Raw genomic sequence first — 27,954 nt, 5'->3', positions numbered from 1 at the left:
TTGTGTAATTTAATAGTATTAGAAATTGTAATAGTAAATTTTATATCTATAACTATCCATATCTTAAATTTAGACCATCAGGATATTTAGTTTGTAGAACCCTCTGATAAGCTATTTCTATTTTTAAAATGATTAATTTTAATCTTGTGTGGATTTTGAATTTAGTGAATACCTTTAAAAGAAAAGCATTCATCGAATTCTTTTTATACTCCATTGCATGGGCCTAAATAGGATTTGATTTAACATTTTGTATTGCTGTGATTTTTGTTAATTATAATGTGCAATGGAGTTACTGTCTGACCAATGTAGACTTTTGGACAGTTTTTACATGACAATTGGTAAATAACATTGCTGGATTTGCAAGTCATTTTACCAATTATCGGACAATTTTTGTTTGTTTAACTATTATAGATATATTTTTTTCAATAAATATTGAATCACAAAAAGTACTTGCTCCGCCGGGAAATAATTATATTTAATTATATAATTATTTTATATTATTTATATCAGAAAAACTTATTAAATACTGTTAAAATGTTGATGGGATTTGCTGCTGAATCTCAATAGTAGTAAAACTAGACAAAGAGAAAAATAATTTCCACAGCAAACAACAACACAAGTCCCAAAAATATAATGCAACTAATGGAGCTAGCTACAAAGCAGACAAGCAATGCCACAAAGTCTACAAGGTGCTGGTGGTTGCATCGAACTTACCCTGAGGAAATGACAAAGCATGTCGGCTCACTGGGGAGACTGAGGTGGACCGAATCGGTCCGACGCAAGGGTCATCGGACGCTACGACCCGGGGATTCTGAGAGCTCCTGGGGCACCCACATACCCTGTGGCTCCACGGCTTGGTCACACGTGACTAGCCTCGAGTGCACACCACACCGCACATGGTCGCAGTTGCACCACACAGTACCTAGTACACTCAGCACACCACAACACACAACACACTCACCGGTAACATCTGTAATTGATCAGTTTCACTTTCTCTGAGGATGGCATCACTTGCCGACAATGTTAGCCAAACCACTGCTGTCCCGCCTGCAACAAACAAAATATATTAGTATGTAACAAAATATGAATATAGAATGTACATATATAAAATGTGTAAAAGAAATCGCATTTGTTTACATTATATTTTAGAAAATATTATCTAATAATTATTCAGTGTTTGATCAGTAGTGTAATTCAGATTGCAAAGATGAAGTTACTATATAATTTTTAATTTAGCTTGCACTAGTGATAAATAAACCATCTAATGCATTGGAAATATTATTTAAAATCTGTTATAAAACCCACCTTAATGAACAAAGCTGTGGATGTATACAAATAAAGTAATCAATACTGATTGGCTCACTTGACTTTGAGTATGGTATTTATACTGTAGTTTAAGGAAATCAAAGAGATATTACACTTCTCCTCTTTTCTAGAAGCAGAATACAAGCAACGGAAGTAGATGCTTTTTTTACCAAAGTAGTCTTCTTAAGCTTATGCATGGACATACTTTCTTGAACGGGGTAAAATATAAAATCACTTACAGTACCAGAAAAATTTTAAACCGGAAATTAGATTCCAAAAGCCAAACTTGTATTGTTTATTTTCTTAGTCAGTGCAACAACATAAACCAACTGCGTAACCATAAATGAATAACACCGGGAGTAAATTTAAATGGCCGGAACTGACACGATTACCTTAGACGTCAACTTTTCAGTCATACATAATTATATATATTGTTATCATCGGGACAGAAAAGTAAACTAAATATAGCCCTTGAAATATCTTAGACACGAGATACATTAAAGGGGGGGTAGTAAATGTTTTTTGACCCAAGTTGGTTTTGAAAACCAACATTTTCTTGATCAGGACAACAAGGCAAACTTAACTATAGAACCATAAATAAATTACACTGGAATTAAACTTAAAGTACAGGAATTGACACTTTTAGACCACAGCAACCGTATAGTTGAATGATATATTTCCTTCATTGGGACAAAAAGGTGAACTCTAACTATAGCACTTGAAATTTCTTATACCGGAGGTAGATTACAAGCGCTGGTAGTAGACGCTTTTTGGCCCTAGTAGGTAACTTTTCAGTTGTACATAAGCTACATGTTCACGTCAAAAAGACAAACTATAACTATGGCACTTAAAAAATTTTAGACAGAAATAAAATTAAAAGAGCTGAAAGTAGATGATTTTTTATCAAGTCGGTTTTTGCTGATATGTGTTTTTTTGTTGGATCACAGGCAAACTCAACTATAGCAATGGAAATACATCAGACAGAAAGTGAATTTAAACATACCAAAGTTGACACTTTTTGTCCAAATTAGGTTTTCAAGATGTATATGTATATATTTTTCATACAAAAAAAATCAAAAAAGAGAAACAATTTTATTTTATTTTTTAATTTCTTAACCATGGATACTAAAATAATATATACCTCATATGTCTACTTCTGTTTGAAAAATATCATAGGGCTGCATCATAACTGTTTCAGTCCAGTTACTGTGTCAAAGTGGTCTCAATGTATCTCACATACTATCTGGTAAACAAAAAGAGTTGACAGGGCAAAACCAGGTATTGGTATTCCCAGGCTTCCTAATGTGCTTTGATCAGACAAAACCAAACCTAATAAATGCTATGTTAATCATGGTTGTGGATCTTTGCTTATTCTATTAATAACTTGTTTTATGATATTGTTTCCTAAGTTCTCAAAATAACTAGCCAGTGAATGTTTTATCTGCCTTACAATAACTTTAAGGGAGTGGGAAGGGTAAAAAAAAAATTTTTTTAGATTTTCTATTTTTAATGCAGTTTTTGTAGAATGAAACTTCTTCTTTAAGTATCTGCTTTTAGAAAATTAAATACGATAACTCTAAATATACTTTTTTAATATAACAACATAGTATGTTTTAAGTTTTTTGCTTTATGGTAGCGCCAGAGTAGGCCTCACTTTGTATAGTACTACTTACACAAAACATTTGGTGTGTTTTGATTTTGTTATGTTGGTAGTACCAGCCAGTACTGTCTACTGCTAACATCTGTTGTTTTTCTGAATTATTTGTTTATATTACAACTGTTCTAGTCAACATAAACAAAATTAGTGTTTCTGAGTTTGTTTCGTTGTGAGTTTTATTATCCTTGTGAGTTCAAGTCATTGTGTTGTGTTGTGTTTATAACAATGCCTCGTTTAAATGATCTTATAAGAAGAAAAGTACTTTCAAAGGGAATAGGTACACAAAAATTTCAATCAGATGAATTAGTGGAATCACATACACCGAGTGTTGCCTCGGAGCCTAGGCCTAGCTCTATCACTACTCCTGAAGGCCTCAGTACTTCACAAAGACCCAAGTTTCTTCTTCAAAAAAACTGAACTTCTCTGTTTATGACAGGTTTGAGCCCAAAGGTAATGGTAAACTGTATTTTTTAATGTAGACAAACTAAGTGAGGTTTATAAAAGGTTTTTGTGCGATGTAAAACATTGCGGTGGCTATGACTGTGTCGAATTGGCTGTGTCACAGGAAGAACGACATGGACTGTCTGTAAATGTTGACATTGAATGTTCAAAATGTTTCCACTGGAGTTTGTTTCAGGAACTCAGGACCTCTGTGAAAAACAATAAATATGACATAAAACCTACGATTTATTTATGGTATGAGAACTATTGGCCGGGGTCTTAGCGCAGGCAATATTCTTTGTTCACTTCTTGATCTACCATCTCCACCTCAAAAGTATTCTGTATACGCACAAAACACTAAATACAGCTGTAGAAGCATGTGCTAAAGATAGTATGGCCCTAGCACGAGAAGAAGCAGTTCACAGAAAATGGTGGTAATTTCTGACTTGGCAGTAGCGTTGGATGGGTCGTGGCAGAAGCGCGGCCACACATCTAAAAATGGAATTATGTCTGTTACTAGTGTAGACACTACCAAAGTTCTTGACATGCATGTTATGTCTAAGTTTTGCCATACTTGCACTATGGCTGAAAATACTAAGCAAGTTCCTAAGGCTCATGTATGCACAAAAAATTTCCAAGGTTCAAGTGGTACAATGGAGGTTAGTGGTGCGGTAAAGCTGTTTTACGACTCTGTTGATCACGGTGTGCGATAAGTAAAGTATTTAGGAGACGGTGATAGTAAGGGCTATCAGACAGTTGTTTCTGAACAGCCGTATGGTAAAGATGTAAAGATAGAAAAGCTTGAGTGTATCGGCCACATACAAAAACGAATGGGGACGAGACTTCGGCAGCTAAAAAGGGATTATAAAGGCAAAATGTTGGATGACGCGTAAAAAGATTGGAGGTAAAAAATAGGCTCACTGATCTAGATATTGACAAGTTGCAGACATATTATGGATTAGCCATTAGACGAGCATGTCGGATAACACTGGAGTACAAGGCATGAGAAGGAATATATGGGCCATATATTTTCCATAAGATGTCGACCGAACAAAACTCCCCAACATGGCCTATGCCCAAAGGGAGCTGATTCTTGGTGTGCCTATAATAAATCAAAAGAACTGAAGCAGTCTTATAGCCATAATCACAGCATTCCTGAAGCTATCTTACTTGCCATGAAAAAAAATATTTACTGACTTGTCAAATCCCTGAACCTTTTAGAAAAGTGCCTTCATGGCCAAACACAAAACCAGAATGAAAGTTTTAATAACATAGTTTGGTCAAAAATTCCAAAAAAACACATTTGTTAGGTTAGATACTTTGAAGCTTGGTGCCAATGATGCAGTTTTAACCTTCAATGATGGTTATTCCAGTAAGTTGAGGGTGTTTGATAAATTAGGACTAAAAATGTCTAAAAAGTCGGTCGACGCACTTCGCACCATGGACAGAATAAGATTGAAGAAAGCAGAAAAGGCAACAGAAGAAATGTCAAAAGCAGCTAGACAGGCCAGGAGAGCTAAGAGGAAGCTGCAAGAAGACAAGGAAATGGATGCTGATGATCCAGATTATGGTGCAGGACTCTTCTAAGCAGAACTGTGAGTAGATTTTCTTTAACGCTCGTTAACCGAAATTTGATTTTTTTTGTACATGTACATTTTTCTCAGGAACTATAAAAGATACAGGGTTGAAATTTTTTATGCATGTACACCTACATAATACCAAGTAACAGCACTAGAATTATAACATTTAAATTTGTAGTTGCTGAGAAAAAAAATTTTTATGTAAAAAAAGTTAGTTAAGAAATAGCATATTAAAAAAAAAAAATGTTTTTCAACAATTAAAAAAGATATTAAAAATAATTCTAGTAGTGTAGCTTTACAATACATAGAGGTATACAGATATAAAATTCCAACTCAATATCTCTTATAGTTTCCTGAGAAAAGTGTACCTAAAAGTTCACAAATTTAACATGGCGGGTATAGGGCCTTCCCACTCCCCTTAAATGTAATTTAAATTGTGGGGGTTTTATAAAAATTTCAAACTTTAATTTTCCACCAAACTTTTTAGTCACATTAGAAACCTCTAGTTTACGCCATTCTTCTTCTTTTTATAATACCTTTAAAATTAGGTGTCACTTGCTATTTGAAAATTTTGACTTATCCCCCAAAATACCCTAAAGTAAATCACTCATCTCTATTCATAAAAAAGTTAATAAGGGAGGTGGGACTTTTAAGACACCTGGTGTGTGTGTGTGTGTATACTAGCAGTTGCCTGCGGCTTCACGCACAATTTCCTGTTGAAAAATAATACAATATATTAGTATATTCTTTTACTATCACATTTAAAATATTCCTGAGATAATTGATAGTCATTCCTTCATGAGCCACTTGGGCACATTATGAAGGTATATACCACATTTCCTGCCTCTATCTTTCATGGTTTTTTGCTACGTGTTGATAAGTTATTCAATACAATTAATTTATATGGATGAAACTAATTAGATTATAAAGAATGAAATTCGGTCTGTTAAAATTAATTTTTCTGTCTAAGTTATTTCCAGTATTATTGTGGAGTTTGCCTTGTGCTCTGATCAAGAAAATGTATAAACGAAAACCAATTTCGATCATAAAGCGTCTTCTTTTGGCTCTTTTCATTTACCTTCCATCTAACCAAATTCGGTTACCTTATGTGCAAACATTCACTGCTTTGTACAATGAGGTGGCTTTTATAACAGCGTTTAATAGTATTTAATTGCATTAGATAGTTTATTGATCATTGGTGCAATCTAAATTTAAAATTAGGCAATAACTTCTTCTATGTAATCTGCATTACACTGATCAAGCACTTTACAATAATAATTTTCTAAATTTTCAATGTAAACAAATGTTTCTGCCTCTTTTATGAACTTCAGCTGAAAGTATTAACAGCTGTTAAGTATCAGTTCACTTTGTACTATGTGTCATAACGCAGTATGCCGGATCAAAGGTAAAATATTCCAAAATCAATAACAATTTATAAATAAAACATTAATTAAATAAACAATTTAAATAGGACAGAGTTGTAAATTTAAACCATTCTCAAAATTGGTCCAGTCGTTTAGGAGTTCAGTGACATACACAGTCACACAAGAAATATATATATATATATATATATATATATATATATATATATATATATATTTAAAGATATATATTTATGTGTGTGTGTGTGTGTTTTTTTTTTAACATAGGTTAATATTTATGGATATGGTTCAATAGATTCAAAACGAAAAAGACCATTTAGCATTATAAACTATTTCCCTTCGTTTAGTGTCAATTTTTGTTGTATAAGAAAAAAGCGATAAGTTAGAAATATTTCAAGGTATAGTGTTGTAAGTTTGCATGTTTGTATATTTCATTCGGATGTTACTTTCTGTTGAAAGGACAAAGTTATTTTAGATTTCATTTAATGGTGGTCTTTAAACAATTTTCTAGCAAAATTTCATTAAAATCAACAAGAGGACAACATTTTCAAGGGACATAAAAAATAGCTTGTAAAAAAACCAAATCTGGATATAATTTTTTATTAACAGATGAAAAATAATTAAATAAACATGTGTTCCCACTCTGTATGTTAAATATACAGATGCTGACATAACTTATAAACATCAGTTGAATTTTACATAATGTTTACATAATGACTTAATACTAGTAAAACTATTTCTCTATAAAACACGTAGATTTCTGATTTATAGTTCAACAACTGTATATACCATCGGGTTTTAACCCTAGAGCTGGTATGAAACGAATTTTCGTCGCCAAAGGCCCGTCCGATTTGGCAACGACGAATATTCGTCGCCAAAGTACACATGTACAGTTATTGAAATTTTAGGCAATTAAGGTCATATAAATGATTTTTATTTGATATATTCTGGAAGAGCAATAACTATAGTACCGATTTTCTGTTCTTACTTTCTATTACTGTCTTCTTTGTTTACCGTAAAACATCGTTTTTTTGACAGCTGACGTGAACGTAGTACGGGTCAACCACAGTGTTGTGAAACTGTAAACAAGTGCCGGGTTTTGTGTTTGAGGTTACGAATCCAATAGTATTTGGTGTTGTTATTATTGTTTTTTTAGCTTTCTTAGGTTATAGTTTTAGTTGTTCAGTATGGGTGAAAACTTTAGAGACCAATCAAATGACCTTAGGAGCTCGCAGGGCGGGATCTAGTGACGCTGAGTGAAAAATGAAACTTTGTACAATATATTGTACATATGTAAATAAGGTAAGATTAAAATGTATTATTTTATTTTATTTTTGTTTTAACTGGCATACTTATATAAGTATAAATGCAGTCAAGAGATTATGTTTACCCACGAACAATAATATTTATTTAGAAATGTACGCATTTTTGAAAATAAGTAAATATGGGTGCTTTTTCATACAAAGCCCTGTAACACATACGTTTTGAGGTAAAAGTTACAATAATTATATATTTTTGGAATCAGGACAAAATTTCGAATAAGTTATACATTTACGGTTTTGTTGTAAAGCTTATTGCTAAGCAGTTACACAACGGAATATTTACAAAAAAAATCCAAAAAACATTTTTCTTACATTTTGTAAAAAAAATAAAAATATGTCTCCATGGAAACAATAAGATATTGTTATTATAATGCTCTCCATATAGTTGTGAATACATTGACATATAATAGTTTATATTTGGACTAACAGTTATGAAATGTGATACATTATAAGAAACGTCTGCGAGGCTGTTAAAATAGAGCCGCCAGTACAGAGTGACACATTGCCAGTTCTAGGGTTAAATAAACTATAAAGGAATAACAATATTATTGTTGAATAAAAAATGTTTTAACTTCTGAAAATGTATTATGTATTACATTAATGTTAACCTTACTCTAAATAGTGTCAACTTTAACTGTGTTATAATAGCACCTATAACACAATGCTTTGTAACAGGGTTTTAAGTATTGATTACCATACTAGAATCTAACAAAACTGTTTAGTTAGAAGGAAATGAATTAAAATTATACCAAATTGTGTGTTGTTTCTTGACTGTAGATAACCTTGAAACTGACCTGCAATTCTAATATCTACCAGTAGAATTATGCAATTCTATTTACAGCCTAATGCAAGATATGTAATGGTAGCTTAATAAACTTTATTATTAGGAAAACATACCTTTCACTTTAAAATAAATTTATTTAATTAATGTAATATGTTTTATGATTATTTTCAATCCAAATAGTAGCCATATTATATAAAGCAAATTGGTCACCATAGAAGCTAAATGTTGATTTGTTAGCTGAATAGTGGCCACTATCTCAACTGATAAGTCAGACCCACATTGTTTTATCTTCTCAACAACTGATAAACTATACCATAAAAGAAGTAGCTACTTTATATATTAAAAATAATTGTTTGTCCATGAAAGTAATGGTTGCATTGGATAGTAGGTGAATCAATCTCTTTATTACTAAGTTAAGATTAAGAATCAAGAATGTTTATTGTCATCCCACAAATACATTGTAATGACCTTAAAGTCCTTATAGCAGAACGGTTACACATACATACAATATAACACCGACAGTATAAAATATATATTAATACTGTATATACTACATACATATGGTAAATAGTACAAATCAAAGACAAAGTTTAAAGAATAAATTCTAACAGAATAAAAAAATGAAAAAGATCTACATTTAGTAAATATTTACTTGAACTTTTTCACATTATTCTATTTTTTTTTTTTTTTTTTTCAAAAAGAACATGCTTGGAAAGTGATTATTAGAAAGAAAACAGAAGATAATCAAGGTGTGTAAAGAATTACAAACTTTAAAAGTAATCATGAATGTTTGCGTCTCCTTGATCAATGAACCATTTGGGATATAATCTAAATTTCAATTAGATATTATGTTATTAATTTTAGTGTAATACATGTTTAATGAGTGCCAAACATTTGTTTTGGAAATGAAAGTATACAACTATAAGAAATAGTTTACAGTGGTTTTAGGTAACACAGCTAAAGTAAATATTATACCTTTATTGTTCCACTCTGAGTAACTTCTCTCATTAGATGTGCCTAATTTTAAGTAAAAATATTATTGCTATGCCAACAAATTTAAAATTGATTTTCTATCTGTTTGAATTACATATACAAAATAATAGCAAACATATAACATCTATAAGCAAACCTCTGTTAATAACAATAATAAATGTTTCCTTGAAATGTTTATATTTTTTGACATAGCTCTTCCTTTGGAAAGGTTAAAGACGTATAATAGCAATGGAAAAAATAGGAAATTAGTTTACAGCTAAATTAGGTCTAATGAAAAAATGTGATGATCTACATAGTTTAACTAAATATACAGTTGGTAACTGTATCAGACTGCAATATTCTTCTTTTAAGAGAACAAACATAAATTCACTTTACACAAAGCTAAATCTTTCTACGACTCAAGAAATATTGAAAAATGTCAAATAAGGTTAAAAAGCCTCTTGGACCCTTGAAAATACTGCTTTTAATTCACCTTTTTATACGGGATAACCAACAATATTACTAATGAAATTTCCTCTTACTAGAAGTGCTCTTAACTCTTATTTTATTAACAGTATATAATTCAATAAATCAGTCAATTCTTTCTTTGTAACTGTACCACAATTACTACAAAATATCTTGAGGAGGAGCCATTAAAGTCTCTCAACTTAAAATTTACAATATGACATGTTACAGTTAAAGATACATATAAAACCATTGCACTCATAATAACGCCATTCTCTCGATATTTACAATTTCTATGTAATTATTGTGAAACCATGTGCAAACAACACATCTGAAGTGAAACAGCAGATTTTTATTGCTTGTATTAATGACAATATTTACAATTTCTATGTAATTATTGTGAAACTGTGTGCATACAAAACATCGAAAGTGATATTGCAGATTTTTAATGATTGTATTAATGACAATATTTACATGGTTTACATCTTGATGCATTGAATATATATATATATATATATTCAAAAAAGTATACTAAATTACCCCGTGACAGCTACCAAAGATTTTTTTAAATTCCTTTGACTTTGAAAAGATTTGAATATTTATTAAGCAGTCAGTTTATGTTCCATTTTGAAAATAATCAACAGTTTTCTAAAAGGCAATTCAGTTTTAGTTCAGAAATGAACACATTTGCTGCTATAGGCTGAGTATTTTTAGGAATGTTACATATCTTTGGAAAAAAGGAAATCCACATTGATAGTATGTTTAACATATTTAAAGAATTTGATACAATACGAAATAGAATTCTAATGCAGAAATTTAAATTGTATGACTGTTATGACAGATCTTGCACAATATATTTTCCTCAAATACCAACAATAGAAATTAAACTATTTTTTTCAAAAACACCTATTGTAAAAATTCTAAAGTTGACCAATGCGTGCCTTACAGGTCTGTTTTTGAGACCATTGTTGTTCTTATTTATGTTAACTTATCTAATGATGCTAATGACAATACTATGCAGGCATAAGTAGATTTGAAAATCTGTCGCCCATAGGCTATCTTGATAGTACCACCACCACTAGTACCCCACAACTGATGACCGCCATATCACTTTCTTTAAACTTGATTATGTCATTTTGCATATGATAAGTCAAGTGCAAAAATTGTTGTGCCATGAAACACTGGACAGCACGTTATCTATAGCCACCAGAAAACAATAATACTAGTAAAGCTTGCCTTTTCAGCCTAACATTCCGCTATGCTTTAAACATTTTTGTTGTAATACATTTTTTGCTTTCTTAAAAGTTTATATTTTTACTTTGTATATACAGTAGTTCTTAACTTTCTCCTCCACAATTTGCTGCCCTCTACATCTGCCACCTTGGACTATAACTCTTTCAGCCCATATATTACACCAGTCCTGTGTGCAGGTGTATTCTTATCTTTTTGTTAATGATTTAGCTTTAATATTGTTTGATAAAAGTCTAAACGAAGTGAAAAAAACTGACTGATAAGAAGATTGAAGTTGTAAAAGCATTGAGCTTCAAACTGATTAAAAATCAATTACACAAGAACTCAAAAGATATTAATTATTTCTCCTTCAAATATAAAAATGACCTTTCCATGGTTACATTTCTTAGTGTTAAATTGGAATTTGGTGTACATTGGAGAAGCCATGTTGATTAAATTCACAATAAAATATCTAAATGTGTTTTTATGTTGATGTGATTATAGCAGGGTAAATGTTGATGTATTGAAAAGTATACATTATGCACATATCCACGACCATATATTTTATTGCCATTTACTCTAGGCTCATTACTCAGCCACATTCCGCATTTTGTCCCTTTAACACAATTTAGGTACATAGTTAAAAATTATTAGCATCGTTAAAATTCTAATTTTGCTAATTATTAATATTGAGAAAATATATTTAATATCACTATTTGATTTATTATTTTATTGTTATTCAGTTATTATTGCTAAAACATATATTATAAAAATTGTATTATCTTTGTTAAATTTTAAAATATTTAGTGTGGCTTTAATGTTATTTTCTTAAAAAACTATTATAAACTTTCCTCAGGTTGGATTTTTTTAGAAAGGGAAACTATTTTTTTCTGTCGGGAAGCAAAAAAAAAGGAAATTATTAAAATGTACATAAATCCGGTACTTATACACATTATTCGTAAACGTTTGGAACATATGGTTTAAATTGTGGTGGTAAAATTATTGACTGCATAAGATAGCTGGTGAGCCTTCATGAGGACAAGTTGGCTCAATTATGGCGTCCCTCGTACAGCTGTTTAAACTGCTACATTCCTCTTTTGTGGGTCGATTCCAAAGCATTATTCCCCCTAATCACTATGACACGAAATTCGTTCCTCCTAGTGCATTAGGGAATTTTAGTTCTTTTCCGGAGTTCAACATTGAGGACGTGAAATTAGTAAACTTATAGACTGCAGTGTTAAGGGCAAACATAAACTCTTATTAATGGTCATCACATTCTGGTGATCTTCTCTGACGTACCGGCAAAAAAAAGGTTGATTTATAGTACCATGCTAATTTGAATGCAGGTCCTTTGTTTAAATAACAAATAGAACGACTCAATACACTTTTCAAACTTGTCATTATCAATGTTTTGTTGGAGTGTAAATTAATAGTTTACATTTTTGTTGCAAATTAATTACATAAGAAGTCTGATTGTCCAAGCTAAACTGAATTGGGTCTACCTCGGAATACGAAAAAACTCGAATAATACAGAGATTGCAATAAAATATCTCAATAAACACAAAAACACAATATCAATTCATGGTTCATGGTTAACTGCTTAACTTATTACCCAGCTACAACCAATAGGCATGTTCTAACACCCGATACCGCCTTTGCTCAAATCAACAATTGCTAGTAGACCCATGATTCACGATGGCACACGATTCTGCATCTCCACGCTTCAAAAACAAACATGATTTCTTTAGTATAATTTTGTACACGCTTCCTAAAGGGTATTAACTAGATTAGCTCTTCAGCTTGGCCAATCTGAACATGGATAATTAGACTCTTACTGTGTATTATTTCTGATATTACTTAGTGAAAGAGTGTAGAAAAGTCTGGAAAGTATAAATGGATATCACAATAGTTAGCAATTAATATTAATTTTCAAAGTATCCTTGTTTATCTACTAGGCTAGTAGTGCAGCGTATTTTTAAAACTACCATGAAAATGAGTATTATTTATGCACATTTGAAATGGATAGGTACTATTTAGATTAATGTAGTGATATACAAGAGCATGAAAAATATGATTAATTATATAATTACATGTTATTAAGAATACTTTTGGAAAATGCTCCATTCTGAGATTTACATATTTATATAAAAATAAAACTTTGTTAAACAAACCCAACTACACATTTCCTGGTACTAGATATCATTCTGCATCATTTATATTTGCGAAATGTTTAAATGAACTTTACATTGATTTTGTAAACGTGGTCTCATCCTAAAATAAAAAAGATTTAAAATCTACTAGTTTTTAAAGACAAGACATTGAGATTAAACCCAGTACATTAACCATCGTTTGCTAAATAGTTCCATTAGTTATTTTTCCATTTATTAGCTAATTAAAGACTTTATAGCTGCTAATAGTAAACAATACTTGTGAAATGAAGCCGATGTTGTATCTTAGTACCTAAATAATGGCCATTTCAAAGCAGAATAACAAACAATATTCAAAACAAAAGAATTCGTACTCTATCATGTGCTGTACCTGGAAAACATAGTTAGCAACTCTTGAATGGTTAACCTTTATAATTAAAAAATTGTATATTGTTCATAAGAACATATTTGATGTACAAGATAGATCATTGTATATTATTTACAATATAACTCATTAACCTACTATATTTTAAATATAATTTAACATGATTACACATTATTGTGTAACATAATCATATTATATCCAATTTAAGAGTTTCATAGAAACATTCATGATAGAAACCAGAAGTACTAACAGATTACTACTTGGCAGTGGTGATATTTATGTTTACAAACAGACTCACACAAAGACCACGTGTTTTCTATTTAAGCTTGAGTGCTCTATTTAAACTGCCCTAGATAAGTTTGTGGGTGTGCTAAATATTTTTCTTTCGCTAATCCAAACCCTAATAAATATTTCTTGGTAAATTCTTATAATCGTACATTTGTTTTATTTATCTGTTGTGAGCTTATAACACACTTAATGATTCAATAATCAAAGCATGTAAATGTTTTTACAATAATTAATAAATGTATATTAAGCATATACCACTGATTAATTTAGATTCTAGTTTTTATTTGATGTGTGATATTTAATGTCACTACGAAATAACTACTTTCCTTTCACTAGTAGGGCCACTATTTAATAAAAAACATAAAAAATACAAATGACTATAAACAGAGCTTATTGTATACATTAGAATAAAAAATTTCTTATTCTATTTTTATACAGTGTGAGTTAAAAGTATGAATACACTCTGTTTAGTTTTTATGGATAAAATGGAGGGATAGAACTCGGGACATCTTTCTAGGAAATAGAAGTGAACTTTTTAGTCTCTGTTACAACTTTGCTTATTTCTCCAAAATGGGATTTTGGGGGGATGGCTCAAAACTATTAAATGTAAAGACCCATTATATGATACCTCATTTGAAAGGTCTTGATAAAACAAGAACAGTGGAAGCTAGAGCTTTCTATCTCACCCAGTACATAAAGGTAGAAGAGAACGTGTCCTGTAGCCACAAAGATCACCAGACCTATCTCCACTTTACTACTTTGTGTGAGGTTATATTAAAAAACAACATCTATAAAACGAAACCCCAGTGCATTAATGACCTTAGGAACAGAATAGTAGCGGAAATTTTCAAAATCTAAAGTGAATCCATACAGTGCAGTTTAAAGTTTCTACAACAGGCTTGGACATTGTCAAACTGTCCAGGGACAGCAGTTTGAACATCTGATATAAAAAACAAAGGTGAGTAAGTTTTAGCCGTTTTATTGCTTAGAACATTTGTAATTACTAGTGCTAATGTCAGTTTACATTTAAACATTTTAAACTGACCTCTAAAATGCCCATTTTGGTGGAAAGGTTTGCTTTTGTTCCCTAGTGGGTTTTGTGAGTTTCATTTTTCTACCTATGTCCCTTATAGGTTGAGCAGGATCCATCCATTCTTTTAACTTAATTAATTTCAATAAGCTTCCATTTTATACTGGGTTGAGATAGAAATATCTAGTTTCCACTGTTCTTCTTTTATCAAGACCCTTCAAATGAGGTGTCACATAATGGGTTTTACATTTAAAATTTTCAAGCTGTCCCTCCCAAAATCCCATTTTGGGGAGATAAGCAAAGTTGTAACATTGACTAAAAGTTCACTTCTGTTTCCTAGAAAGGTGTCCTGAGTTCCATCCCTCCATTTATCCATAAAAAACGAAACAGAGTGTATCCATACTTTTAACTAATACTATATAGTAGAAAATGTACAACAAATGTACAATATTTTGCAATTCAATTAAAAAAGTATTTCTGTCTACTTAATATTTATGGTTATCTTTTTTCATTTATATATATATATATATATATATATATATATATATATATATGATATGTTGACAATGTTTAATCATTTCAAACATAATTGCACTGTGATAGTCCAAAACTTTTTATTTTATGGTTTTTTGTGGAAATGTTCACTCTGAGATAACCAAGTTAAAATAATAGTTTTCACTAACATACATAGTTTTATGCTCAGGTGTGTGTGTTCAAGATTGAAAGAACAAATAACAGATCAAATTTTACCTAATTGGCATGCCGATGTAATTGGCAGAAACCCAGATGCTTAAACATTTTTGTTTCTTACCCAAAAGCTATGTCTTTAGTACAATTTTCTAAAAATGTTTTTAACCACTCTAACAAAAAACAGGAAAATACTACATTTCCACAAATTAAATGTACTACTTTACTATTGGGTAAAATGTAATTGAATATATGATATAAAAATACAAGTTGAATATATGAATGGTGTAACTGTTTATGAAATTCGGCATATGTGTTAAGTTTGATAAACCTATACATTTTTAAATTCAATGAAATACGATTTTCACCAACATTTATGTTTCTTATTTGACAAATTTTTCTTTAGAAAAACAGTTTTAACAATAACTTAACATTTATAACCTTACAAAATGGATAAAAATGGCTCTACAAGAAATGTCCCTTAAAAAGATTGTACTTTCTTCTGTATAAGAATGTAATTAAAACAATGAGGAAACTTTTCTATGTAAATTTCTAAAATTCTCTAATAGTGTGGAAATAACAAGATACACTGTCAGTTATGTAATGGAAAATTATTTGTACCCTATTTTGGAAATATTTATACCCCTAGTGGTAATTTTTAAAATGTTTTACAGTCTCTGTGACAAGTATGTGACTAAATATATTTAAAAACTACTAACACAATCTTTAAAGACAAGATTTAAAAATTTATATATTTCAATTTTTTAATGTATTTAGTCATATATACTTGTCACAAAGCCTATAAAACATATCAGAGATGGTTGATTGTTGTCTTTACCATATATTTTAAAGAAATACTTATTTCTGTTATGTTCCTCTTAATAATTATTTATCAAATTTTTCTTCAAATCCTATAGATATAACCCTATCATATATGTGTATTTGAATATATTTATAAACATAGCCTGGAAAAATAGACTGATTGGAGAAATGAGAAAAGGATTTCTCTGTAGTTCTAATATGTAATAACATAACTCTATTTTATAAGTTATTAAATTTATTCATTTAGTAAATCAAACCTTTTAAATTTTGATTGAAATATTTATATTTTTCTGAGCTGAATTGAGATTTTTAATACATAAGAGTAAATTTGTGTATTATTATAAAATAAACTACTTACTATAAATAAAAACATCACACTTTTCTTCTCCAAGAATATAGAATCATCTATAGTTTTGATATGATATAGGATACTATGAACTCAGTGTGTAACAGACCCCATGAAATATCAAAGTGGCCAACAACAGGGGTCTCTGATATCATAGTGTTGGGTCAGACTACAAGCGAACAGAGTACACTGTTGTATATTTACCACCTGAGCAGATACGGTCAATATCACAACAATAGCTGACAAATGGCCGATCATTTTTAACATCTTATCAATGGCCAGTGTCAATAACTTTTGTTGGTAGATTTAATACAGTATTTTTTTTATTCTAACTGGTAGTTTTTCCTGTATACTATACAGCAATGTTCATACTTCACATAGGAGGATCAGATATATTACATAAAATACGTAATGCTTTTACATGCTCAACCACATAATACGCAGGGAAAACTAACATTTTTCTTTCCAACATGGAATAAAATATTATAATTAATATGATTTGATAAAAAAATACAAAAAGCCACAAAAAGGTGTAAAATGCTAATCTATTATTATGTGTAACACACAATATCTATACTATTATATAAAAATCTATTAGGTGTCTCTCTATGTGTTTCTATGTATGTTACTAAATTACATAAAACCTATTGGACTGATTGTACTAAAATTTTACATGAAAATTCTTAGGGTTCCTGGTTAACATACAGACCTATTCCTATTTCGAAAGTCCCCCAGTGGTCTTGGAAGTTCCATTAACATTCCATTTTCCATTATATTTCTGGACTTGGCTTAATTAGCAGATAGTAAATGTGTTTTAATCACCTTTCAAAGTCAAGAATAATGAGTATAATAATTTATACAAATTTAAACAGGTGATAGTAAATGTTTGTTATTATTCATCTGAAAAAGTCAGTTACACTTTACAAATGTCTTGTTATGTGCAGAATCTTTTATTTGACTGGTTTTTTTACTATTGAGATTTTAACAAACTACTGTAAAATGGCATAATGTATTATATCCTAATGTGTTAACTGAAAAGCTAAGGTCTACCAACTTTAGTCTTCATTTAAACTAGGGATTTCTCCACATTGGTCAAAAATAGTTCAATTGCGACTGAAATCACTGGAGACTTTCAATGGAACATGGTAAATACTGGGAAATATTTCGAGAAATTTCAGAGGTACTTATAGGAAACAGTTTCACTTCAGTCTTCAGGCCCATATCTTTAAACTTAAATCTAAAATGGATCACGAGATTGGAATATCTTTCAGTGACTATCACTTATCTCAGGATTGTTTGGAATGCCATTTAAAAAGGATATGGTGTCCCTGTTCTTCGAGATGAAATTATGTGTACAGCCGTGGGTAACTGATATCATTTATAAATTTGATAGAAACCATAATATATGCTGTTGCCTGCAGTTAAGAAGAACATATGAAGACATTAATAACACTGTTAGTGATAACTTGTTAGAAAAGATTCTTACTGTGGGAAATTGTATGAGGACATTACAAACTGTCCAATTAGTGTATGTCGTACAAAATGTTCAAACAGGGTGGATTTGAAGAAATAAAATTCTACATGCACATTCTATGCAAATTCTTATTAATAAAAGAATTTTGTGCCAAACCACAAAAACACACCAAAACTGAATATAATCATCCAACTTACGTACTTGAAATTCTAACAGAATGAGAACTTTACATAACTAGCTCGATGTTCTCCTACATGAAAGCTATGAAGTTTTGCATGGAATCCATGTTGTAGAAACAACACAAACACAACACGAGATCCTAACACAAACTCAGAGTAATCTGAGATTGATGAGGGTTGATTAACAATAAGTGAACTCTATCTGCGCAGGTGGAGATGTTTGCTCAGTGGATGGGATGACGCAGTGTTGGCTCAGCTGACACCAATGCTGGAGAGACGCCAGCAAACACTCGGTGACATCTCTGCAGAGCTTCACTACAACCTTGACATCTTCCTTGCCTATGCCTCCACTTCAGCTTCCATGCGGAATTCTTGCCAAAACCTTCTTTAGTTTTATACAGTGTTCATTCATTTACTGTTGAGTATTTTTATATCACTTATGGATTTTAAAAAATAACTTTAAACTATTCACCTAAAATTATTTACAAGTATATTCTTTGCTATCCTACAATATTGTTTCGAACAATCTCTAACAAGGATCAGTAAAATATTTTGAGTGATATGAAATGATGTTGAAGAAATGTTTCTTTTAAGCCTTGATCAAATGACATATTTATCATTACCATAAATCACCACAAAAATTGCAAACATTCCCACAGACTTACAATTAATGATACTAACGCTATTACTTAAATATATAATACAGTTATTTACCTAACAATGCACTAATCTACAACTGCAAGTTTTTTTTACAGAGGGTTAACTAAAACCTTGTTTTTGATTTCACTACTTCTGTGTTTCATTTATTGTACTACACCATTGCAAGTCTCTACCTAGTATCAGTCTCTAAAGTTCTACTGAGTGCCAACAAACGAACTATGAACAATCTCTCTTTTTGTAACATTTACAGTGTTGAAAACAAAATTATATCTAAAGTTGTACAGATAAGGCAGTAAACAGAAGTGACGGAACACATTTGATTGTTTTCTTAAAAAAAAAAAAAACAAAACAAAACAAAAAACTAAACAGAGTACTTAAAATTTCCACATTAAAGTCAGTAGACTAAACCAATAGTCAGTCACTTTTGGGAAATCTAAATGTTGAAACCCAACATTTATCTTGATTTGTTTTGTTGTAACTTTAGGTGACAAGATTATGATATCAGACTGATAATAATAAGATAAGACTATATTTAGATGAAATTATTCAATTTATCTCAAGTCTTTTTATCTTCATAAAACCATTATAAAACTGGTTGTACAGTTGAAATACTTCCACTAGTCTCTAAATTTTATTTCCAATTCTGTATAATATAATGATTATATTTTAAAATCTTCTGCTAGGTTTCTTTTTAACAAAATATGGAAGTTCATGATTGGTTGGATAAGATACACCATTCCATGCCACCCACTGCAATCCTGAGCAGTTGAACTCAGGGCAAACAGGAAATGGTGGAAACATGCTACATCCCTCCAATCACCACACTCAAAAAACTTTGTTTGATCCAGTTAAAAAAATCAAAATAAATTTATCAGTAAGCATAATAATTATGAAACTGTATTTATTTCCTTATTTAAAAGAGTATACCAGATTTGGTTAGCAGTTAATTTAGTAACTTGTGCAACTGCATTGAAAGAAAACTACATCACACCAGCACAGAGTGGATCTTTCTCCATTATTGTGCAATGTGAGTGAAAGGTGCACGATTTATATCATATCTGGTAAGCAGTCAGATTTCAAATTATCTTGTCTGTGTTAAATTTGAATGGTTGGTCTATAAAAGAGTACTTAGTTAAAATAAATTGACTTAAGCTAAAGAAAGTATCAACTTTTCCCTAGGTGGTGAATTCTATTCATGACTAGAAGATAATCCAACCCACTTCACATAACAACCCTAGCTTGCTGAGTTTATTCGCTTCCTCAGCTCTCGTTCTTGGCCATCAGAACATAACCAGATAGGCTAGTGTAACTAAAACCATAGGATTCATACCATGTTCTTTTTTGGACTATTCTAGCTCGAATATCCCTTAACATTTGGCTTTAGAAAACAAAAACCCATTAAAATTATAGTAACAAATACATTATTGTAATCTAATGCAAACACTATTAGTGTTAGAAAAAAATTCAAACACAAAATTAGTTTGGCTTAAAAAAACATTTAACGATTTAAAAATGCTCAAATGGAACACCAATTTAATTCAAAAGCTCCTCCAGAGTCAAAGGTCTCTTGTAAGTTCCTCAGACGTAAATATCACCAACTTATTACTAAATCCAAACAGGCAGCAAGATCCATTTTGGAAAGTTGTAATCCAGTAAAGAAAACATGATTAGCAGTTGTAGATCATGTTCAGAAAGTAACTGGTAGCTGTGGAGTTGTGAACTGGAATACTGTGGCAATATCATCAAGCATCATATATAGCATCAGTTCTGAATTATATGTTTTGCAGTGTATACACATACAAAACCTACAAAACTATGAGGAAAGCTGTGGGTATCAGCTAGTACCAAATATACTAAACAATATTTATTAAGCTTTATAATGGAAATATCTATAAATGTTAACATCTACAACTCGTTTTGGCATTTCGGAGGTTTGATTATTTGGTAGTTTATTTACTCAGCAAAATTGATGATTTAATAGTTTTGTTGGCCACTTATTATACAGGCTGCAGAGCCAGGGGACTAGTCTTGTAAATAATGCAACTAATTAGATATATATTTAAATATAAATAGTGTTCAATTTATAGTGAAGGAATAGCTGTAGGTTAACCTCTCGGGTTTAGAATATCTCCCTAAAGAACAAGAAAAAAACTGGAGACTGTCCGCCAGAAAAGATTGAAACTGAAGATCTAAATCTCCTTCAAAGAAAGTTTTCTGCACAAACAAATTTGTTTTAAAGAGAGGTTTCAGAATACAGTTCAGGTACATTACGTTTCTAATCTATAACATTATGGTAGTTTTAAAATCAGTAAAAAATCAACTTTCTTGAGAATAAGAGTAAAATGGGTTGTTACATTTTAAAAACCTACTCAAAACCTACATCTCCAGCTTGGTGGTCTTAAAAATTATAATACTTACATTATAATACTTAAAAACTACAAGAAATTTAATGCACATTGCATGTAAAAGATTTTCAATTATAAGAGAACTGAAACAGTTTGATAATTTTGATCAAAATCAGTTATTTCAACTCAGGGAGTGAACAACAGAAACCCCATCAGGTACACGTGATTTGTTACACCTGCCGATGGGGTACACACCGGGCTTTCATAAAGCGTGTCGTGCACTCGATGGGGTACACGTTGCTTTTCATTTCCTTATTGTGTTCACCGTCGGGTGCACAACTGCTTAAAATTTTAGGAAAATTAATAATCGCCCCTAAAAGTACTTCAAGGTACACCGAGAAACATTGAAAAAATATATTGAAATTTTTTGTGCAAAATTGAGAAATCTATATGCTTTGTCGTTATACTTAGAAGTTTTACGTAAAAAAACCACCACAGTTTTTGCCATTGTTATTAAAAAATTCAATATTTAAAAAAGTCCAGAAATTAGCCGTTGTTGTGAACATGTTAACCACAATTTTTTTATTTAATCTTTTCTGTATCTCTTACAGTTTTCAAGATTCCTTCAGTGTGCATAAAATTTGGAACACCAGGTCATACTAGCAGTTACCAACAACTTCGCACATGTATGAGCACTTCTGGTTTAAGTGAATTGTCGGATCTGGTCCGACTTGGAATTGGGCTATTCTAAATTTTGGATATGTGTAATATTACCAAAAAAAAGTGCATACTCTTTGCAAGTTTATTTTTGGTAGCAATTTCTTTATTTCTGAGGAACATATTTTTTGTTGAAAAATTGTATACAACACTCTAAATATAATTTATTAATAAGATTTTTTAAAACTTTACAAGGAGAGCCTGTAACACCTCACAAAACAGCCTTTATAAATTTCATGAAATATATATGGATACTCGGCGGGATAACCCTTTGAGGACCAACATTTTTAAAGTTATTTTTTGACCAAAAATATTTATTGTCTCATAAAAACAGATATATGATAAAAATAGCTGTTTTACAGACCGTTCGAAAACAAAAACTTTAGTTAATAGTAATCATTTGGATTTGTCATCACTTTAAAGTTTTTTCACTTAAATGTGTGGAAATAAACATACTTCATGTGAAAAAAAATACTATTAGACATATAGTTAAATAAAAATATACATTTTATTAAAAATTTATATGTAAAGAAATAAAAAAAAATTAAATGTAGCTGGAGCATTTTTGTAGGATGTAAAAAAAAGTAAGGTAGCCTCCAATTTACCTATGGGAATCCAATTAATTTGCTTCACAATTTTATTTAGAACAAAACTAAATGTTTTTATTAAGTTAAATTCGAAAATAAAAAAAGTTAATACTGTACCAATGTTTTACTTACACGCTAAGAAAGTATAAAAGATAGTGATGTACAAATAAGATTATTAAAAGTAATTTTATCTGTAAAAATAACCAAATATTATTTTTTTCTTTTCAATGTTTACTTTCACACAAAACAATATAAAGATAAGTACAATTTTATTGAAGTTAGAAATTTATTGTTAGGTGAATACATGACATTATCCTCACGGGCGTCTTGGAGGGCGGAAAATAAACAAACACTGCTTCTCACTAGCTGTTGCTTTTAAACAAGCTGATGTAATACAAAGTTCTTGAGATGAAGAAGGTTAGTAACAACACAATAAACACCAAATCACATAATACATATAATTATGACAAATTACTGGATGTGTAATACGCTGAAATGAAAAACATTATTTCTGTAAAACTATGTGATCTGCATTTTTCTGAAGTTTTGGCATTCCATAAAATTACGTAATCCGCATTGTTTGGGTGTTTCAGCATGACACACACCTGAGCTTTTACTGAAGTAAAAGTATGTGAACTGCTCTTAAAGTGTTAAATACACACATTTTTTATAAATTGTATAAAAGGGTTAATATCAATATAAAAAAATAACGGTGGGAATATAATAACTGGCCTACATTTGTTATTAAATCGTTATTATAGAACGATTAGAGTATATTATCCAACTTCGATATTACATAATAATCATACACAACAACAAGAATAACGCATTACAATAACAAAAGTAATTGGATTTATAATAATTACTTTAGCCATGTTACATAAAATGATCTTTAAAACTATGTTTAACAATTTCTTAAAATAGTATACTTTCATTACCAAAAAGAATTTTTAAGTGGTCGCAACTAATTAATTAATTTCAGGTGTTTTAATTGATTGAGTTTATCTCAATTATTTCCTCAATCTTGGGGACTGGGAGGAATCGAGGTTTCTGGGGGGGGGGGGAGGATAACAAACTATGGAGGGGATAACAGGGTTGTCAACCTTCAAGCGAGAATTTGAGCAGAAAGATAAGGTGTACCAACTACATTTGGATATAATTTTAAGAGTTTCTTAGCACTTTTTCCTGTTACTGGTTACGTGAGTTTCTAATATTTTGAGCTCTCAAAAATTAGTGGTCAGTCTTTTGGAATTTTCTATTTTAGTGATCAGTACTATATCGAGGGATGTCTTTCGCAGGCATTACTATTAGTCTTTTGAGCTACTTGTGCCTTTTACAAGATTTAAAAAAAAAGTGTTGGCCTTTCCACAATTTGATTATTGTCTGATGGTCGCTTATTAAAGTCTACTCAAAACTGGGTCCACTTATCAACTCAAGAATGTTCCTGTCGAAAAATAAAAAAAATAATTTTATAAATGGTTGTCTGCCAGATTACGGGCAGAATACAATAACTGGACCCAGTTTTTTATATCGATTAGTATAATCGTTGATACATAATATTCGTATATCAAAAACGAAACTATCAACCAATCTATAGTCATAATAACAAGGTTTGAATTAAAATAATTAGTTTAATATACGCAGTTACAATCTCATAAATAATAAAAGAATCATAACGATCAATAAATAATTTAAAAAAAGGAAAAGGAAATAGGTAACACTTATAAATAATAACAACAAAATAAACATTTAGAACAGACAATAGAAAAGTTGAGGAACTATATGTATGTTTTTTCTGAGTAGCAATGATTAACACCTTTCAAGAAGTGGTTATAAGCATCCTGTTCAGAAAATCTTACCTCTCTTCTAGGCCGAAGTACAATTAGCGTCCAACAATCAAATGATCGATAATATCAAATCATTGATACTCATGACTAAAGAATCCTCACTAAAACTAATTAAATTAAATTTTATATCAGTTATATTTTAATTATGTTGTGTTTCAAATTACGATATAAAAAGTAATAATTTTATGATGAATAAAAACAATCTAGGATATGCGTATTTATAAAATATAACAAACAAATCATTATAATATTTACTAATTTTTCAATATTTTGAAGGATAAACGTGTTCAAACACAAATAAAACATATGCAAAACCACTGCACTTGCTGCCATTACAGATTATTATTGTCAGTAACAGGTAATTAACTGGTAACCTACTACCGGGATACTTTTGTTCCAGTAACAGCTAGACTGAATGATTTGTTCTCATCACAATATTTTGGTTTTGGGTTATTTAGTAACCAGTAATAGCCAAGACCATTTTGTGCAAACAAAGAGGCTAGGACTGGTAATATTACACTATTCAATGTTATTATGCAATATAAGTAGGTTTAGATTATGTTATTGTAAATATGTTACTAGTAGTACCAAAGTGAAACAAAACCTTTACAAGCACAAACGTGATCTAAACATGAATTTGAGTACTATCATTTTGCGGGGTTTGCCACTGAAGACCGCGCTGATGGCCAGAAGCATTTCCGATCGGTACTTTCCCAATCATAGATCACATTCTAAATCTTACAACGTGATCTCACGTCGAAGAAGTTGGACGATCTGGTACGTGATCTGAAGTCGGGAAAATACCGATCAGAAATACCCTTGGCTATCAGTGAGGGCCCCGCACTTCTGGTGAAATAAGAAAAACATCCCTTGAGATAGTACTTGTTAAAGTTATCTTTAACTTTTTATACTTGTAACAGGTACATAAGTACAGCCTAATAAAAAATAGTAAATAAGGACTTTGTAGTGGCATCCAATAATTGTGTTGTACAGTCAAATTTGAATTAACCCGTTTATAACTTTAATAGTTTATCAGTCTATGTTACATTGTACTGAGTTGTGTACTAACATGCGACCATGGTAACAGGTTACAGGAATGTAATAACTCAACATGTTATTTTGTAATAGGTATTAACAAACAACAGTATTTCCCCTCTCTAGCAGCCATTACTCAAATACGGTACATGGTATAACTTTGTTTCAATTATCCAGAAACAATAATGTCAAATTGAATTACGTTATATACATTTAAGATTATATTATAATGAAGCTATATTTTTATATGTCAAAGAAATTAATTAATTTTAGATTATAGAATATAATAAAATTTTGTTTATACTAAGTTTGAGCAGTTTAGTAATTACAATTACTTAACAGGGTAAAAATGCCTGACAACATTTAAATATTTTTAATTGATGATTTGATATTATCAATCACTCAAGGGTTGGACGCTTATTACTGCAGCCCTCTACTGTTCAAATTTACTAAAGATCATACAGAGATGATCTGCAAGTCAGTCGGTCAATATGCCAATGTTTTTTAAAGATCCTACACAAGCTTTCGATGGTCTGAGTATTAGCTGGATCAAAAAAATTGTTATTAGTTGATAGTAAGGTGCAGAAAACGACATTCAATCCACCCAAAATTTGCCTTCGGTAGGGTACAATTAGCGGACCCGGTTTTTATATTGAAATTGGCAAACAATATTACTTAATTATAACCATCGATATAATCAATCCATACTGATTAATTATTTTGAATAATTAACTTAAATAATCTATATCAACAGCTGTAAAAACTTTCAAATAATACTCGTAATGTAATTAATATTTCAATTTTATATAAGTAACATTTGATTATTAAAAATGACTTTGATTATCAATTTTAGAAAACTACACGACATTGCTTTGAAACATGATAAGACATGTTTTTCGTGACTTCAACATGTTGGACTCTTACAGAAAAACCAATTATGTGACATTTGTGGGAAAGAAACAATTGTAACTGTGACAGGAGCAAATATGGTCGCATTCAGTTTTCCTAATTTTGGTTATAATAATTTGTTTGAAAACTGAAAATATTAAACTCATATTTTAATTTAAAACATATCATTGTTATTGAGGACTATAGATACTTTATATCGATTGATAGTCTAGAATTTGAGATGCGAATATTAGGAATCGATGATTACATTCTTCAACATGAAAAACCGGGTCCACTTATCATACCCTACCCTTTGCCTTCCAACTGTCTGCAACTATAATTTTCACATCATGGTTTGTTCATCACCACGCCATCATCTTGAAGTCAAGAAAACACATTTTATCATTTTTTAAAGCAATTTCATTGTTGTTTTAAAGTTGACTGTCATTTTGAATTCGATGAAGTCACTTATTAAATATCAGTACAATATCATTTTTATTATCTGAAAAGCGTTTACAGTTAATAGGCTATATGTTATTTTTCCAATCAATTAATCAGCATCAGTTGGTTATAACGATGGTTATAATTGAGTAATACAGTTTGTCAAAATCAATACAAAAAAATCAGGTTTGCTTATCTTAATCTACTCCAAATAAATCAGGGCACTTTAATGGTGAAACCTAATATTTTGTTCTATTATCTAATAGAAACAACCTTTAAGTAACCTCTTATCTACTATAAATTGGACAAGAAAATTAATATTATTGAAATAATAAAGTAAGAGTCTAGATATAATGTATTAATTTCTTCTCATATTCTGAACATAAAAATTACAAATAACATTTAAACAATTTATATAAAAACTCTTACTTAAAAATAGGTCTATGTACTTTTTTGAATGCTATGTAAAGATTTCGTACTAAAATTTAAACAATAATTTATAAATTTAAAATATACTTACATATTTAAAGTGACACATTCTCTATTGAGCCCTATATACCAATTGAATTAAAAAACGCACAAAAATCAATGTAAACACCCAATACAACCAAGTCGTAGACTCGTAATCAAAACTTTCATTCACTAAAACAGAAACACATATCAGATTCACACGGACGAAGCCTAGTATAATCTGTACTTGTGACCGTAAAGTATAGATAGGTCCCAAAGAGTAAAAAGAACTTGTATTATCGTGGTGAGGAGGTACACTTCAGATTCAGACAATATAGAGAGCAGCACGTACCAAATAGTCAGTTCGATTCAATAGTGCTTCTGGTTGTCCAAAGATAGCAGCGTTTAGCATGTCTTTGGTGATGAATGCTGTCTCCCTTTTTTCGGAGAAAATATATTCTGGATCTCCATGTTGTTGTTAAGTCTCG

At 30.6% G+C, this 27,954-nt stretch overlaps 1 protein-coding gene across 5 annotated transcripts in view; it reads right to left on the bottom strand.

The window, feature by feature from the left end:
* LOC124359391 (phosphatidylcholine:ceramide cholinephosphotransferase 1-like) overlaps positions 1-27,746 on the bottom strand; it is a 216,470-nt gene extending 188,724 nt beyond the window's left edge. The window contains exons 1-2 of one of the 5 annotated variants that reach the window (XM_046812087.1): positions 27,537-27,746; positions 715-1,047 (exon numbers count right to left, since the gene is read on the bottom strand). Coding sequence is in view for 2 of the 5 variants with exons in the window: in XM_046812091.1 (XP_046668047.1) it covers positions 962-1,008 (47 nt within the window). In the remaining 3 variants the exon portion in view is untranslated. Of the gene's footprint in view, positions 1-714; positions 1,048-18,518; positions 18,738-27,536 lie in introns of those variants that run through there. The other 4 variants (XM_046812094.1, XM_046812091.1, XM_046812088.1 and 1 more) reach the window with 4 other exon arrangements.
* Between the last annotated feature and the right edge of the window lie 208 nt (positions 27,747-27,954).

Source organism: Homalodisca vitripennis, chromosome 4 (assembly GCF_021130785.1).
Source record: "Homalodisca vitripennis isolate AUS2020 chromosome 4, UT_GWSS_2.1, whole genome shotgun sequence".
Classification (NCBI taxonomy): domain Eukaryota; kingdom Metazoa; phylum Arthropoda; class Insecta; order Hemiptera; family Cicadellidae; genus Homalodisca; species Homalodisca vitripennis.
Note: the sequence above shows the minus strand (reverse complement) of the source record. Positions and strands in the feature narration are given on the sequence as shown.